The sequence below is a fragment of the Dermatophagoides pteronyssinus genome, unplaced genomic scaffold (genome assembly GCF_027571235.1).
Source record: "Dermatophagoides pteronyssinus isolate colony J.1.1.1.1 unplaced genomic scaffold, Derpt_VIB-CSIC_2022.12 sq0002, whole genome shotgun sequence".
In the NCBI taxonomy this organism is placed as follows: Eukaryota; Metazoa; Arthropoda; class Arachnida; order Sarcoptiformes; family Pyroglyphidae; genus Dermatophagoides; species Dermatophagoides pteronyssinus.
In genome coordinates this window covers 704,398-723,929 of record NW_027461526.1, presented here as the reverse complement: position 1 = coordinate 723,929, position 19,532 = coordinate 704,398, and the positions used below count along the sequence as shown (strand labels likewise).

The following is a 19,532-nucleotide window of genomic DNA, read 5'->3' as shown; positions in this document are numbered from 1 at the left end:
TTTGCTGCTGTTGCCCACAAAGATAGTTTTACTTATCTATCATTTTATTCAATAACTTTGTATCGAGACAACAACAACATCCAAAGCCAAAAACAAATCAAGGGAGAAAAAAGATTTATGTATTTTTTTGATTTTCATTTTTTTTTCTGTTTCTGTTTCGATTTATTTGGAGCCAAGCAATCGAACATTGATAAATGTATCAAAAATCCCTCGAAGAAGAAAAAGAAAAAAAAACAGAATTATCGATGCATGCATGCATGTTTATGTGGTATCCAAAAAAAGATCAACCAACAAAAAGAAAAAAAATGAATTCAAGCAGGATGTACGGATTTTTTTTTCTTTTCTCGTGGTTGAATCTCAAAAACAAAACAAAAAATTGTTTTTTACCCAAAAACTTAGAAATGAAAACCAGAAAAAAAACATATTTTATTGCATACTCACTATAGAATAAAGAAGAGATTGAAAAAAAAGAAATATGAAAACATGTCTTTGACATCTTTGTTGTAATGATGTTGGAATGGCCAATTAAAATCCTATTGAATCCATCTGTTGTGTGCGTGTGTGTGTCTTTGACATAACCGATCAACTAAATCAACAACATCGACAAAATAAAAAATAGTCAATACCAGAATCTATCTATCTGTCTGTCTATTTATCTTCTTATCGACGATGATCTTGTTTGAATCAATTTTCAATGACACCTAATTTATTTTCAAATGATTATTCTTATTTAATGTGATTATGCTTTTTTTTTCTCTCGCTCTCCAATATATTATTTTTGACCTTTTTTTTCGAGGATCAAAAATCAAAATCTTCAAACAAACAAACAAAAAAAATATGTGTGCTTGTGTGGATATGAAATGCGCGAGCCTTAAAATAAATGAATTTGCTAAAATATTATTTTTTTGTTTTTACTGGTTACTACGGCTATAACCATCATCATCATTGACATTAGTTGTGCAATAACGGTGCTTGTGTAGCATACAATACCCTGAACAAAAAAAAACAGGCAATTGATACAAGCTGACGCCAGAACCAGAAATAGGAAGCAAATATTTATATATATGAAAAAAAATATGAATGATATTTATGGTGACTCAATTTGATATATAAATTGAACAAAGAAAATGTATATGAAAAAACGAAAAAAAAATTTATCTCGAGCAATCAAACTAAATCCGAATATTGAACAAACACACCGATCAAGAATTGTGGACCAGCTGAAATATAAAGAAAAAAGAAAATGATAATCAAAAATATTTTGTTGCAAAACGATAGTGGTGGTCCAAATTCAACAATAACAACAACAACAAAACTATCATTCACATTTACATGTATGATTGTTTTTTTTTCAAAAAAAACAATTTAAATTGTTTGATGGCCATTATATTTTATATAATGTGTGTGTGTTTGCTTGTTTGTTTGAATCCATTGCATCCATTATTATTTTCTTCAATCAAATATACAACTGTTTGCCACTGTGTGTGTTGTTGTAATGATTCTGATTCTGATTCTGATTGATATTCTAAAAAAAAATTTTAGGTAATCATAGGATATGATTATTATCAATATATACTACTAATAGTCATTTATAGATTTCTTACTTACTACCAATCACACATGGACCACTAATAGCTCAATCATCATCATATGGTCTCCGAATATACCGAAGAAAGAGAGAAAAAAATGTCCATCTGGTGGACTTTCATTGATGATGATGATGATCGAAGCTCATCGATCTTATTTTCAGAAAAAAACTGAACGTATTTCTACATTAAGATTCGATTTCCTAGATTTTCGTTGTTGTTTTGTTTCCAAAAAAAATTGTCCGAACAAACAAAATCAATTATCCAATCGACTAAAAAAAAATCTTATTGAATCACCCGCTGCTGCTGCTGTTGTTGTTGCTGTTTCTAACCGTATTGCCTGTCTGATACACTTGTGTCCAAGCAAAACAAATATACAAATATCAAAATTTTGACTAAAAGAAAATAGATGATCATTGATGATTCGTCGTTGTTTGTCGTAATCGAATCTTTGGTTCAATGAATTATACCTTCTCCGAGTTGGGAAACGGTATGGATGATTTTTTTTTTTTTTGGTTGTCCAGAAAAAAATATCAAAAACTTCATAATTTCATTTCATCTGTTCGTATTATTTGTGAATGAACTTTTTCTGAACTTGTTCTTTGAAACACTTACCTTAAAACATTGATCTGCATTCGATAAATGTTGACGACTTTTACCAATTTTCGCTGTATATGGTCCAAATGTTGTTGAACGTTGAATATCGGTAGATGTTGCAATATAAAAATTTTTCAAAATAGTATTGCTCATCATCATCATCATCATCATTGATTCATTATCATTTGATGTTGATTTATTATTATAATAAACTTTTAATTTGTCAGGTAAATTTGGAAAATGTTTTGCATAAATTTGTTCAAAAAATGTTGAAGTATTTATATCGAAATTTGTTGATTTATCCATAAATTTTTGATGATTATTCAATAATGGATTGATTGTTGGTGATAGTTTATTAATTTGAGCATACTGTTCAGAATAAACATCCGAATGTGTTGGTAATGAATGAATATAATGCTGATGATGAGGATGAAGAAGAGAAGATAAATATGATGCCATTGTATTAGCTGTAATAGTTGGCGATATTGGTAAATGATTATTATCAGTAACAAGATTCCCTGGAGCCATCGATGAATGTTTATGATTTTGATCATTGATTTTTATCGATCGATTTCTTTTTTCAATATTCGATTGTTTTGTATTTGTTGATTTTGGCTGCCGTAACGATGATGGTGTTAACAAATCTGTAATCATTTTTGTGAATTTTTAGATATGAATCGTTTTGAAAAATTTCCTAGTAAACGAAAATATCTTGATACACCATCCTAATGATCAAAACAAAAAAATATAGAACACATAAAAAAAATGAAAAAATACAGTGTTATCACAAGTTGAATAATATTTTTTTACACTATCTCATTTCACATCACAAAATTACAACGGAAGTTTTACATTGTCGTTGGGAATACGCCCGAAAAGAAAACATTGATCACATCAACGAGAAAACACACTCATCAAAGTAAATATTATCGATTTGAATATGGTGACAATCATTACCATCATTATGTTTTTTTTTATGATCATCAAATAATCTCTATGGTTATATGTGGAAAAACAAAACAAAACAAAAATGATCACTTTAATCAATGTCAATTTCGTTTATGTTTATTGTGGTAGAAAAAAAACCCTGAAAATAAAAATAAAAAAGTTTTCAAAAATCTTAACCCTTGAAAACTTGGAAACAATTTAAGCTGGAAAAAAAAGATCTTCAATCACGATAAGTGTGTCGATGATGATAAACAAGAATCCGGTTTCCTGTGTCAAAAAAGGCTCTTCTCTAAATGATGATGACAATTTTTTTTTCTCCATTTTTTTTACTTCATTCTACAATAGCCATCTAAATTTCGACGATGAATAAAACGAAGATCCTTGTTTGTACATGTCGAATATTTTTTTTTGTGTGAGATATTGGCTGGGCTTGTAAATAACGAAAGATCCTTTTTTTCGCCATCTTAATTGGCCATTTCGAACGGAAATGATTTCTTTGTTTTGTTTTTTTTCAATAATTTAAAAAGAAAAGAAAAATAAAAAATTTGTCTTTTCAGCCAGAAAATATGTTGAAAAGTTAAAACAATTGTGGCTATTTGAGGTTTTTGGTTGCAAACGCAATTTTTAAGAATTTTTTGTTTAACACTTACACAAAATTACAGTTAATTAAATAATGATTGTCCTAGTTTTATTTTTTTACCGTTTTTTTTCTGATCATCCCTTTTGTTTATGGTATGAAAAAAATATCTCAACACCTTAAAAGTCAACAAATTAAGTTTCACAGGTTTCAGTTGACCGAATAATAAAAAATATATTATCGTTATAATTGAAACTTTGTGAACAACAAAAAGATGAATGAAAATCAAGATAGCCAATATTACGAATCCCGAAAAAAAAATGTTTACCGGATTCAATTTAATGGATTCTCTCTTTGATTTTTTTGGATTTCAATTTTCGATTTTTTTTTGTTTCTAGTTGTTAAATGCGCACGCCCAATCTATTAATATTATCATTATATTATCAAATCCAATGAATGGTCTAACAATAAATACTAGTTTTTTTTCATTTGTTTGTTTCAATAGTACGAATTCCGAGCAAAGAGTCATTAATTTGACGTTTGGTTAGCTTCGGCTTTATTTAAGTGTTAGATTCGAAACGATCAAAAATGGTTGAAAAAAAGAAAAAGATTTTTTTTTCACTTCCAAAACAACAACAACATCAAAAACGATGGGCGATGAAAATGATTGCACGCTCATTAACAACGTTTTACACATTACTGGACCTTTGGAGCACACGTCGATCATCATCATCATCATCATCCATAATGAACCAAAGAATAAAATAAAATTCAAAGATCATCTAAATAGCCAATCTAATACAATTGTTTTGCTGTTAGTTAGTTAGTCTATTGTTGAAAATTGATGAACTCTTCCTTAATAGTCATTTATATTTTCTGTTCATAAATCTAATAGACTATATTAACAACAAAAAATACGAAAATGGACATATAAAATAAATAAACTTGCAGTCAGAAAAATAAAAATATAATCAAAGATAAAGATGTTTCCATTAAGAAACGAAATCAAATATTTTTAGCTTTGGACAATGATACACACACAAACACATTTGCTAACCAACGTTTGTTACTATGGTCATGGTTGATACAGGATTTTATCAACGATACTTAATCTAATACGAATGCTGTTGTTGTTGTTGTTTACTTGACATTTAGTGAAATTTTTTTATTTCAATTTTTCTTTCCTTTTTTTTCAGAAAAAAATGACAAAATTCTGGGTGTTGAAAATGTTCAACAAAATAACAAACAAACGGGAAATTCATTTTCGATAATATCAATGAAAATAATCAAAATTTGAAAACTAAACAAAACAAAAAACAAAATGTGCTGAACTCATCAACACTCCAGACACACACACACACACACCAACTTTTGATCAAAATGAATGTATCGATTTAATGAAATTGATTTTTTTTTTGTTCCACAATAAAAGAATTGCAACACAGAATATATGTTGAAACACATACACAAACTGGACTTTCGATACTTTATTATTATTATTATTAAATTGCTAAAATGAATCTTGAATAGCCTATGAGCCGTTTGTTAAATCACTGGTAATCGACATGATTGGTATTTACGTTGATGTTGATGTTGTTTTTTTGCTTTTAATATAATTTTTTTTGATTCAAACACTGTTGATTGCCAACATTCAAATTGTAACCCGATCGGCTAAAGAATAAGCTCCGCCTATTAGATATGTATGAATCCTTGATGGATTTTTTTTCCATAATATTCAGAAATGATGAAAAGAAAACAATAATCTCCACCCATTTACCATTCTTCATTCGAGAAAAAATCAACATTTCCAAAAAAAAATCAATCAAATTAAATTACAAAACACCAACAGAAAACAAACAAACATATCGATTGGATATTGAGTAATAATTTAACTTTTAAGATAAAATACATAAAGTATGAATTTCGAATATATTGAAATTATGAACATAGGTTACCGTAAGGTCAAGTAGTATTTTTGTTTTGTTTTTCGATGGATATTGATTTTAAATAGTTCAAAGTTAAAGTTGATTATTTATTTATTATTTTTGGGGGAAGTTGGATAAATCAATAAAAAATAGATTCTGTAATATGAATGTAAACATTGAATGGAATCTAACACATTAATTTCTTTTTTTTTGAAACAAAATGATATTGCAATGAAATGAATTAAATTGAACAAGACACAAGCAAAAACACACATACACACACATAAAGATACACAATCAGGTAAATATATCAGGAATCATCAATGATAAATAAGCAGATGGTTGAATAAATCAGCAGACAAACATCACACACACACCAGACACAAACACATTCACATTTGGAACAATGATAACAATTTCGAAAATGGAAAAAAATATGATGCAATCGAAATGAAAAAGAAAATACTGATCAACAATGTTTTGGAAAAAAACTGGTATATGATACTTATAACCAAATACTCCGAATGACAATAACCAAAAACCTAAACCAAAAAAGATGGAAAAAAAAATCTTGAGAAGATTTTTTTTTTGGGTGAATCAGTTTTGTTGGTTGGTTGAATCAGTAGAGATAGAGGTGGAGCGTCTTTTTGTGTGACTGACTATCATACAATGAATATAACTGACAAAAGCAAAGAGGAGACATACACAGATTCTCACAATACATTGAAAATACTTATATTTTGTTCATGTATATCACAGAGAGGGAGAGAGTGTCAGAGAGAGAGAGAGAGAGAGAGAGAGATAAATAGAAAAAAGAAATAGAAAGACAGACAGACAAACACATAGATATGGATGATATGTGTTGTGTTTGTGTGTGCGGATGAGCCAACCGAAATACGCATAATATACAATAAAGCACGGTTTGCTTACGCATAAAAGGTGGAGCTTCAATCATCATCATCATCATCATCCAAATAGCCATACTTATTTTATTTATATGATGATGTTGAAGAAGCGTTCGAATGATGAATCCATAGAAAAGAATTGATGATCCAACAAAAAAATAATAGAATTGATACATTGAAAGAAAGGGAATATAAATGATAGGTGACAATAAGGGAAAGGAACAGAATTTTTGAAAAAATGATGATGATGAGAATTGAATGCGCATGGCTCATCTCTTTTATCATATAGCTTTTTTTCCAGTGTTTCTTACATATGAATGGAAAGGATTCTATCATATCTGTTTGTTTGTTCCATTTACGTAATTCAATAACCAAAAAATTGTATCATCCTTCTTTTTTTGCTGTTTTTTTTTGTCGGATGAACAATGATGATACTAAAAACCATTCTGATGACGATTGGTTGTTTTCAGATGTATACTGGGCGGTACTGATTTTTTTGTTTTGTTTCCAATTTTGACTATCCTGGGTATCTGTTGTATTTAGACATGTGTGTAAATGTGGATGCGCGTTACCATCTTCGTTTTACTCAACAAAATATTTTGATTCAAAAAAAATGTTAGAAAAGAAAAGAAATATCAAAATACATGAATCTGATCTGTATGCTACACATTCATGGCCTTCTCTTTTGTCTCAAGTAAAAAAATAATAATACATGACCGTCTCTATGGATGCTAACAACAAAAAACAACGATAACATGAAAATGCCAAAGTAACAAAAGAAAAAACTTTTTTAACAATTCTATGAAACAATCATCATCATCCAGAAAAGCACCCACGCACATACACACACACATCATTCTAAATGGAATCAGAAATGAATCCATACAAGAAAACTTTCAAAAAAAAGTTCTTTTCTTTTCTAAAGGTCGACAGATATTTTTTAGATAAGTACAATTGAGCATCGAGCCCCATTAAGAAGTAGAAAAAAATTTATATATTTTATTAAAAGAAATGCATAAAGATTTCAATCTGGATGCAACCGAGCAAACCAATGTGAAAAAAATAAAATAAAAATGAACAACAACAACCACTGAAAAAAAAGGTGATCTCCAACTGAATGAAGGCTGCAAAATTTGGATCATACACTACATTGCACATACACATAAACATAAACAGTAAAAAACAAGAACATAGCAGCCATATAATATTAAACAATAACAAAACAAACAAAAAAACTTTTGCCTAATGACATTAAGCCGGATATTGTACGCAGATCATTATCATCAATAGATGTGTGCACCAAAGAAAAAAAAGTACATCTACTGATGATTTTACCATCTTCTACCATCACAAGATGTGATTATCAAACTAACAAATGAAAATAAAATCTTTATCAATCATTTTATCTCTATGATACATCCGTTGAATGAATTTGAATTGAATATAATCAATATATTTCCCTAAAGTGGAATCCAATACAACAACAATAGTGTTCAATCTGTGATCTATTCAATTTTTTTAATAGAGTTGTCTACATCACCGATATCATTGATGACATTTTTTTTCCAAAATGACAACCAAAATAAAGAAATAAAAGAGTCTTAAATTGAATTTCAAACAAAGTTCCAAATTGACAATTGACAATTTGGGAAGAAAAAAAATTGAAAATAAAAACCAGCAACAAAAAAAATCATTCAAGACAATGGACAAATCAGAAACAAGTCAGTCAGCCAAAATGAATGTATATTGATTGTATATTTGGCTCAATCCCAACCAAACAAATTAGCTGGGTATTAAATTGTATACGAAAGATGGCCTGAATGATCCTCGAATATTTCTAAAAAAGGCTAGGCGATCATGCATTATAAAACGTTCCAATAATATCAGACAATATGTCTTTCTCTTCTTTTTTTTCAATGTTGTTCCATCAATCTATCCATGATCCAGAAAAAAAAGATTATGTCTGCTACTACACCTCGCCAATGATTCAATTCAATTTGGATTTGAAATCATCGTCGTTGCTACCTCTATTCACTATACATAGCCATAAAGCACATACAACCGATAATAATAAAAAAAAGGTCAAAGGTGATAGAGACAATAAATACAACAACAACAACAAAAAAGGAGAGATGAATGATCATCGATCGAGAAGAGATTGGTCGATATATCGTTATCTCAAACACGTACAAATAAACGAAACAAACGTTTTTTTGGCCGACAAATTTTTTTTTTGAATACAAATGCTAATAAACACATATAACCGAGGATGGTAAACATTATCAATATGCAGCAAAAAAGTCTGTCATCATCAAACATGGACAACAGCTAAAAAAAATTCAAATTTCCATAATATTCATTTTTCATTGGATGTTAGATTTTTTTTTCATTAGTTCAGTTCAGTTCAGTTCATTTGACCAAAGGTTATAACAACTCAATTTTGTATTTACATTATTAGGCCAAATAATATCTCTGGTAATGCTTTTATGTAAATAATGCAAAAAAAAAGTGGACACAATCGTAGAAAATTAACACGTCAAAAAAAAACTTTTGGACCATAGTTAGTTGAAATAGATAGATAAATTTGGTCGGATTAAGATCAAAAAAAAACCAGAACAAAACAAAGAAAGAAGAAGAGAAAACGAAATTCTTAAGTTATCTTTAGATAGTTGAATATTCGGTGAAGAGAAAAAGACAAAATAATTTCGGTTCGGTCAAATAAATATACGGACTAAATAAACGAAAAGCCGAAATGAAACCTTGTTTTCGTTTCAAACTAACAAAAAAAACTGATATAGAGGGTCAATTAGAAATCAGTAGACCTAGGGACAACATGATAAGTAAGTGCCCAATTGCAATATTTGTCGCTGTTTATTGTTCATATAATGTTATCAAAACATAATTTATTGTATGACATTTTAAGCAAATTTTATTTTGCTAACAATTTTCAGATGAAAAAATAAAATAAAATAAAGTCAAGCCGGGCGTGCACGTATTATTATTACCTGTATTTTATTCACCAAAATTTATACAACAACAACAACAAAACATCAAATATGCGACAAAGAAAACAACATCAAATATGAAACAATATCAAATGTTAGCTCGAACATCAAGATAGTGAACAAAAAAAAATTTGGTCCTAAGTGTGTAAATAAACTAATAATAAAAAAATTATAGGGACCACACACACACACAAACAAACAAGAAGAGAGAGATAATCAACATAAATATTTACGGGAGCCAAAAATATCAAAGAATATTTTTGGACTGAAAAAAATATTAGTGAAAGAAAATAATGTAACCAAACATGTAAAAAAAACAGTGTTTGCGTTCTGGTTCTGCGATAAGATTTAATTGAAAACAATCTCACATCATCATCTCATTTTGGTTGTTGAATTCCAGAAAAAAACCACGATTATATTGGGTGACAACAACAACGTGAGATAATAGCAAAAACTGCGCAGTGTTATTTTTTTGTTGTTGCCATTATTATTGTTGCTATATTCACCACTAATTTTGCCAACAACCAAAAAAAACCATAAGGTCGAATCAGTGAAAGAAAAAATATCATTCTCCCGATGTGTATATGTTTTTTTTGTGGACCAATTAATCATCGAGAATTAAGCATATGACATTGGTTGTTGTTGTATGTTTGTCTGTGTATGCTGTTGTTTCTTTTTTTTGTGGATCTATCAATTTTGGCTATTGTCAGAAAAACTAGGCAACCACCTCACCATTTTCTATCTCTCCCTCTTGATTTCTTGGTGTTATCATTCATAGAAATTACCAATTGGGCAAGATTCAATCCAATAAACAAAAAACTGCCAGACAGCCAGCCAGCCAAATTGATGTTGCTTGGGATGTAACACGATGACAATGAACCAAAAAAAGAAATCAGCTATTAAAAATGTTGATAATAGAATAATTTTTTTCTCTCTCACTCTCTTCAAAATCGATGCTATGATGATAATTGATCCGTGATAGTAATATAGCAAAAAGACCAATTCAAAATCAAGCTGCACAGATTAGTTTGTTAAATTTCAAAATATTTCTTTTTTTTTATTTCCAATCATAATTAATGAATTTATTTTTAATCACAAATTTCAAAAAAAAAAATGTTTTTTTTTGTTGTCGTTTTTGAAGATTGATGATATCGATGGAAAATAAGCAAACTAAACACCTATTCGATCAATTTTCAAGGCACACACACACCTACTTTGATTATTGTAGAATTGTATGCAAATTGATCGGTCACATTTGAATAATGTTATAACCAAAAAAAAAAAAAAAAAAGCAAATAGTGTTAATTATCCGTAACGTGGGCTTGTTGTTGTTGTTGTCGCTGTTGATCAAATTGTGTGTAACGATAGTCCAGAAACGGAAAAATATTAACGGTCACGTCCTCTGGTTTAAGGCCTCGATATGAATCGTCACACTTATTAAATATTGTTATTCCAATTATCATCATCTTTTTGTTTGTTGTTTGGTTGGGGTACTGGTTGGACAATGCTAGTGAATTGAAATGAATTTTTTTTCTGACTGAAAATGAAGACATCATTTTCATTGATTCACACGCAATTCGAAATGAATGTTGTTGAAAGAAAATAATAGAGAACAATCGATTTTTATTTCTATAAATGTGACATTTGGTATCTTTTTTTTGCAGGTTTTGGTCTGATTTTGACCGTTTTTATTTTTCACTCTGTTTAATATATTTGCATATATGTGGTACGTATGTTACACATAGATAGATATAACTAATAAGCCATGACAGTTTATTGGTGAGAGAGAGAGAGACCTTAGGAAGCTAGTGATCGAAGAGGATTACATTACATATATAATAAAAACATATGACATAGACGAAAATTTTTACCATGTATGTTCATTGCCGGACTAACTGAAAATTTTTCAATCAATGAAGACTCAGCTGAAGAAGACAATCGGGTCCCAACATACAAAATATTACAATGGACTCTTCACTATCGAGCCTTATGAACCAAAAAAAAATGTTTCCATCCATTGTGATTTAACTATGGTCTCCAGAATGAATAATTGAATAAAAAATGACGTACAGACAACATAAAGATGAATGAATGAATTGTTAGCTAAAAAAAAAGATTAGCCCATTCAGTGTCATTTGTTCCCTCTCTCTCTCTCTCTCTCTCACTCATCTCATTTCTCTTCTTCTTTTCTCTGGTCCTATCCTGTCTCTACTCGTTATTATTATTTTTCATTTGGTTTTTTGTGGCCCAACAATGAATACGTCAGTTAGGATGACATCTCAATCAGGCTTTTCGTTTATATATTCTGGATTGCCGACAATTGTTGGTGATCGTATTTACAATGAAAAAAATGGATGGAAGATATATCTCATTTATATACACATTGAAGTGACAACAACAGTACAATGAATGAAAGAACAATGTATGACAGTTGGACAAGAGAAAATCCGTATCAGGAAAAAAAAAGACAGGACACAATCAATTTTCATATAGAGCAACAAGGGCCCAAATTTTTTTTTTTTTGTCACTACTACTGGTTATAAATGAAGAGAAAATCTCATAAGGTATCTAAAATGCAAATATTATGCGAATAAGCACGAGTATGAATAATACAATATAGAAGAAGGCTAATCATCAAAAATCATCATCATCATCATAACAATAATAATGGTAATAATAATAATAATAGAGACATATTGGGACGATTCAATTCGACCAAACTTTAGTATACAAAACTACAGTATTGAAGCCAGATAAATATTGTCGAAAAGACAGTTTTTATATAATGGATATAGTGAATTCCAATTTATTATTATCCTCTGTTCAATGCCATTGTCATTTACTACTTGTATAGCAATAGTTGAATCTATTTGGGATTTTTTTTTTTTTTGACTTTGACACTTGCGAAATATTTTTTTTTTGTTAACTGTAAATACTGTGTGTGTACAATTTATTTGACAATTCAATCGAATCAGTTGAAAGAAAGCCAAAATAGAGGAAGAGATAATCTTCTTTCATTTTTTTTTTCTTTCGAGCAATATATTGGTGATATATGTGTTCAAGTAATGAATAGGATGAATACCTTTGTAACGTACCTACCTAAACAAAAATTTCTATTATAGGGGTTTCACACTAGCAGCAATGTGAATGAAATATTTCAAATGCAATATTTCAGTCCATAAGGCTGAAATGTAGTGAAATATTGCATTTGAAATATTTCATTCACATTGCTGCTAGTGTGAAACCCCTATTACAATAATCAAAATATATTATATCACAGGGATTTTATTTTATTTTTTGATGAATTTTTATTTGAAAACCTTAATTATAACCAAAAAGAAAAAATTTAATCTTTTGATCGATTGATCATGGATGATTTGAAAGGTAAACTTTCAAATCTAGATAGAGAAAAATTTCCGATTCAAAATGAAAATATCCATGTTGTCTAAAAGTCTGTGCGAGAGAGAGGCCAATGTTTATTCGTAATGCCAGCATCAAATATCACCAGAAACAGACAAAACCAACAACAAGACAAACAAACAAACAAATCCCGATAAAAACAAGCTGTTACCATGATCAAATGAATCTGTAACTCATCTACAAAAAGATCTTCTAGAATGGTCATCAATTATCACGCAAACAATCTAATATAACAGACTAAAACAACAGTGAAATTATAATTAAAAAAAATCCAACATAGTAGAATTTGACGCCTAATTTAGCCTGTCACAATCATGTGTGTGAGTGTTATGGTCTGAATGAATAAAAATTTATCAATTCAAGCAAAAAAAACATGTAAATCATCATTCTTATTACGTGCCATAATGATAATGAACATAGTTGAAATTAACCAAAAAAATAAGTTCATTCACCATCAATGTCCTTGGTTGGTTATGGATGAAGATCATCTTACTGTTGGAAAAAAATGTTTTTTTCTTTGGAATTTTTCGAAAACTGACTATGAATAACCTACACCTGAATAACAAATGATAACAGTTTTTTGTTTTGTTTTGTTTATATGATGGCGCGGTTCCTGTTTGTCAGCAACAACAACAGCCATATAAAAGCGACAAAGAAAAAAAAGCGAAAAAATTCGGAACAATAGGAAGACCCTAACGAACAGGCAACACCGAAAAAAAATAAAAATAAAAGTTCATATTGTCATCAAAGGTGATGATGACGATGATGATCCAAAAAACCTATGCATAAATCTTATGCCATTCGTATATAACCTGCTGAGAACAAATGACAATCATTCGATCCTATCCGATCCAATCTGATTCGATCAGTACAGTTTTTATTTTCTCGGTAACCTTAACAAAATAATTAGATTGATAATGTTTTTTCCGCAGCATAGTTTGTATGTTTCAGGGGGTTTATGTTACATTTTTTTGTTGTTGTTATTTTCATTATTTTTTTTCTTGTAGAGGTGTTCTTATCTTTTTTTTACTGCTCCCGATATACACAAACTATTGTGAAGATTTAATCAACGAAGAAGAAGAAGAAAAATGAAGAAGCGAAGAAAGGAACATTTTTAATCAAAAAAATTTTTGTTTTTCATTGTGTTCTATGGTTTGGGCTCAATCAAAAATTTAGCAAAAAAGGTAAAAAAAATAAGCGAAATCTTTTGTGTGTATGAATGTGTTGTTTTGGTGTATGCATACACAAAATGCAACTTGTGACACCTTTTGTGTATTTGTCTATTTGATGATCTTTGTATGATCAACATAGCCGACCCCCATACCATATTTTGTTTCATCCCCTCATTGACTCGTCTCTAGTCGTTTTTCTTTTGCTTCTTTCAAAATGTCCATGTTTCGATTAGCTACCAGTGTTGTTTGCCCTATCAACGATAACATGGCTTTGGACAATGAATTTTTGAATGAATAGAATCTCTGAATGAATGAATGAATGAAAAGGTGTTGGTCCACGAAAAGACTTTTTTACCGACCGACACCTTGTGTCCAATTTTTTTTAATAAAAAAATTTCAATTCAATTGAATTTTTTAAGCAATGATTTTTTTTGTCCAAGCAAAAGAAGAAGAAGAAACAGCAGAAAAAAATAGATCTAATCAACCAAATTTTTTTTTCTTTCTTTTTGCTGGATGAATGTGAATATGAACACCTCTAAAATAGAGAGAGAGAGATAGTGACAATTGAATTTCAGGAACGTCGGATCGAAACAAATGATTGTTTCATTTTTTTTGGACGATTTTTCAATTTTTAAGTATGTAATGCAAGTAAGTAATATATTTGACAAATGTAAGGCCGTTAATGATTTCAAGTGAAATGAATAAGTAGAAAAAAATAGTGTTTCAAATATTTTTTATGAAATCTTTATATAAAAAAAAAAACATTGATATTTATCATATATGATAAAAAGAGGGTGAAGCTTACGGTTGGATGAATCTTTCATGAAAATATTTTGAAACTTTTTCATTATTGAAAAAGAAATCTTTTCATTGATTTGTTTTCAAAACTAAATTTTTTGATTGTAAACAGTGGATGGATTTTTTTTCAAGGGAAAAAAATTTCTTGTTTAATTTTCAACACTTTTTTTACCTTAAATCTAATATATAACAAACAAATAAAAATACTAATGCTAACTAAAAGGAAAGGATTAATTCACTACTTACACATTGGAATAAAGTTTGATGATCGAAATGGATAATAAAATGCCAGAATTTAATCTGAATCTGAAGATTTCACTCAAAAAAAAATAAATGTAATTAATCAATCACTTTCAAAAAAAATATTAGAATTGATGGCACCAAACAGTCTGTCAATTCTTGACAAACAAATAAAACACATAAAAATAGCAAATGTTGTTTATAAGCAAATAAAATTACAATAATAATTTTAGATATTGCCACAATGATTATAATGATTGATACATAATAGTAACATATCGTATCGAATGATATCCATTCTCATAGAGATATATTACTATTTCCTTTTTTATTTCTGATGATTTTTTGAGAGTAGTCTATTTGCTCAAAAAAAACAATTGCAATTTATGATGGCAGGTTTGTTTTATTTTATTTCTGATGATTAGCTGTTTATAAGACAATATCATTTTTTGGTTGCTTCTTACAAACAAAAAACAACAAAATTTCTAAATGACACTTATACAGCTTTTGGTCCGTTTGTTTAAGATTGATTATCATTGAAATAATCTTATGAATGAATGTCTTACTATTGAATGATGATGATAATGATTGAATCGGATACGATCATTCTTATCATGTTATCATTACTAAATGGTGATATTTTTTTTTATGTATTTCAATTCAAATATATGAATGAAAATAATCAACAACAACAACAAAAAACAATGCTTTCTACGTTTGTTGATGATGCCGACAAATGTACAGATTAACATTTGTCATTAAAAAATATCACTGGTATTAAGATAACAAACAAAACGAAAAAAGACCAGGTGTCATAAATCACCACACCAAACCACTTGTTGGTTTGGTTTGGTTAGGTTAGTTAAAGTGCAATGAAAAATGCACACACTAGGCATCAAATTGTGAGATTTATCTTTGTCGAAAAAAAAGAAGACAAAAACAGGATGTTTATGTTGTTTTTTGGGTAAAAGATATACGAAAATGTTAAAAATAACAACAAATGCACACAAATAATTACAAAAGCAACATTTGGAAAAAAAATTGGAACCAAAACTGGAGAAAAGAAAAAACGAAACAAGAAAAAGAAAATAAATACAAATTCTCCACGGGAAAATGTCATACATGCAAAATTGTATACCCAAATATACAAAGACTAAAGAATGGAATCAATGTTTTCAATTTCTTAAAACATAATTGAAAATGTAACAATTTTTCGATTTTGGTTCGTAGGCCGATGGGAGTTTCTACAAGACAAACGAAGAAAATAAGAAGTATATTTATGTAATCTGTAAATCGGATTTGAATTCGATTTCAATTTTGTCAATCATTTTGTCTGTCAATTCCAGATATTGAATAAATTTTTTTTTCTTCATATCTTATTTACTGTTGTTGAGATGGGTGCAAAATTTGATCAATACATTTCAACATCGTGCTTAGATCTAAAATGATTTCGTCATTTTTTCATTCGTCGTCATTCTTATAATCTTTTTTTTTTTTGAATAATATCTTTCGAATATTATCCATTTGATTCGAATATTTCTTGATGCTGATTTAGCTGCCATCTTTTGATACAGCATTCAAATGTTTTCAAATTTATAATTCATCAAGAAATGAATACATTTTTCCAAAAAAGCAAATTATTTCAGAATCAGAACTTCAATCCCATAAAGTTTGTTTCCTTGATCCAAATCTAATCAATACCACAGATTCATAGTCATGCATTAAAGGATTGCAATCATTCAATCTAACTCATATTAATCGATTAGTTGAACAGGTATTTGTCAAAAAAAACAACAACATCATCATTGATTGATTAATCGTCGTCAATGACAATTATATATTGTCGGCATCCATTGTTGACAAATCATCCATCCAACCAATCAACCAACTGTCGAGAAGATTAACAGATTCATAATGCATAATAAGTAGTAGTCAAACAATGGAAAAAAATTAATTTTTTTTTACACTTGCTGTCATTTGCTATCATCGTGATTATCGATAAATTTTTCATTTTCAACGTTGTCGCGGTAAATAAAAGATAAAAACAAAACAAAACAAAAAAAAAGATGCCGCAATTATCGAACTGATGTACACATATTGCCAATACAATATACATTTATATGCATGGATAAACCTGTCATTTTTAGATTTGGATGTGTTTGCTAAAAGATTTATGGAATTGTTTTCTTTCTACACTTATGATGATGATGATGATCAATGATGACAACCACAAAAAAAATAATACCGAGGTGATGTTTAATGTCAAAAGAAAAAATCTTCTTCCTCTTAGATATTTATACATGACTATCTTTTGTGTCAAAATTTCCAAATAAAAAAAATATATTTTTTGCAATTTTTTGTAAATCTTTATGATTTTGCCGAAAAAATAAAGCTTAACTTTGTTATCCATCATTACCGACATTTGTTTTTCTTTTTGTTAGATCAATATCTGACAATATTTCATATTGATTTGATCAATGTCAATATTGTATATGAATTAAAAAAAATAGCTACCTGTATTTTTCAATTTCATAATCACATGCTTTTTTTTGAAAAAAATAATTTTAAAAAATTGTAGAATTTGTTTTGAAGATAGATATTTCTTGTGTCGCAATAGTCAAAACACTATTCTGCTATCATAGATATTATTTTAAATATTCTTATTTGAGAAAAAAACGAATTTCAAGGTTGATCACAATGATGATCAGCAAATATTTGCAAATAGTTCAAGTACGATCAGATGATATTTTCGTTTAAATGTTAAAAGTAATTATTGTTCATTTTTGAAAAAAAATCAATAATTCATACAAATATCGTTTAAATTAGAATTTTATTATTTTCATATATATGATCGATATCTTTAGCAATCGGAAATTCGTCAAGAATGTTTTTATTTAAAAAAAATAATCACCATTATTTTTCTCATTTCTTTTTTGTCTTTTTCTGTGCAATGACATTGAAAAATTCTAATTCTGTTATAATGGACCAAAATCTGCAGGAAATTAACTCAATTTCGACAATTTTTCAGATGTATTTCAAACATTCACAGCGATATATTCAACGAATCAATTATTCAATGTTTGAATATCGAACTCATTCAATACCGTTCAGAAAACGTTGTTTTCGAGCATTATTCTATTTCAGTGCCTCCTTATACATGGCATTTATAATGATTATGGGTACTTATATTCCATACATAAGATTTTTCTTAGAAATCGAACAGCAAATGTTGGGATTCAAGGATATGCGATTGTATGGATCATTTTCAGGGGCGATTATATTGATGGACACATATAAATGGTATTCAACTTTTCAAAAATTAATCAATTATCGATATCCATTGAATGAAATTCTGATTAAATTGGATCAAACAGTGGATGAAAACTTGAATATTTCAAATCGACAATCATTGATTAAATTTTTCACAAAATCTTATCGATTCACATTGAGATTGAACTCTTTATTTAAATATGGTTTTTATTTGACATCTATAAAAATGTCCTATATTTTAACGATGAAATTTTTGGAAACGAAAATCTCAATCAATCAATTAATAATTGGCATTTTATCTTCTCTACTAATGTTTTCAAATATTGATCATTTCATAATGGATGTTTCTATAGAGTTGATTTATTTAGTATTTAGCTTGGGCTATCTCAAAATAAACATGAGGCAATTAATCAGAGAGGTAAGAAAATGGAAATCGATCCGGAATCGTCGAATGGCAATTTTTCAAAAAGATTTTCGTTGTTATTATTTACGTCATTATTGTGAAATGGTTCATTTTAGGAACATGCAGGGCAATTTTCTCATGTTTATTGAGTTAATGTCGAAAAGTTTGTGTATGATCATTGTAATTTCTTGCGCTAAAACAACAAAGTTTAATGTGAAAACATATTTCATGATTGCGGTATTCATTATGACATTCATCTATGCAGAAATTGTTTTTATTGCCATATCTTCATTTCCAAAATACAATGAAAAATTTTTCAAAATGCTTTATGATTGGAATGCTCGAAATTTATCGCAATTGATTCGAACAAATGTTATTAAATTCAAGCGGATAATTTGCTTACGAGAAATAATCAAACGAAATCTATTCTTGCAAGCAATTTCACGTAATTCTTATGGATTCTATTTTGGACAGGTTTTCTTCATTGACAAATTGAAACTTATCGAAATGTTTCTATTTAATTTTGTATTCTTTATTTTGTTATATAAAAAAATGGTTATGTGATGTTTCCACATTCATACAACGAATTTTAGGAAAGTTTTAAATTTATTAACATTTTATTTCATTCTATGCATATTATTTAAAACATTTGTTCATCAAAATTTTACATTTAATTCATTCATATT

The 19,532-nt window shown here is 28.7% G+C and overlaps 2 protein-coding genes across 2 annotated transcripts in view; one reads left to right on the top strand and one right to left on the bottom strand.

Annotated features, from left to right (window-relative positions):
* The window catches only part of LOC113797410 (uncharacterized), a 41,521-nt gene extending 38,623 nt beyond the window's left edge, over nt 1–2,898 (bottom strand). Inside the window, exon 1 of the mRNA XM_027347778.2 lies at nt 2,202–2,898. Coding sequence (XP_027203579.2) covers nt 2,202–2,837 — 636 coding nt within the window. The 5' untranslated portion in view covers nt 2,838–2,898. The remainder of the gene's footprint in view (nt 1–2,201) is intronic.
* A 15,255-nt stretch (nt 2,899–18,153) lies between these two features.
* LOC113797435 (uncharacterized) lies at nt 18,154–19,410 on the top strand. The gene is made up of 2 exons (XM_075824886.1): nt 18,154–18,646; nt 19,112–19,410. Exons 1-2 carry the CDS (start codon nt 18,154–18,156, stop codon nt 19,408–19,410), a joined length of 792 nt encoding a protein of 263 aa, XP_075681001.1.
* Nucleotides 19,411–19,532: the final 122 nt, after the last annotated feature.

Coding starts and splice junctions, on each gene's coding strand:
- LOC113797435 (XM_075824886.1), top strand. CDS start 18,154: ATGGACCAAAATCTGCAGGAAATTAACTCAATTTCGACAATTTTTCAG. Junction 18,647..19,111: donor GAACTCTTTATTTAAATATG/GTTTTTATTTGA, acceptor TCATCTATGCAG/AAATTGTTTTTATTGCCATA.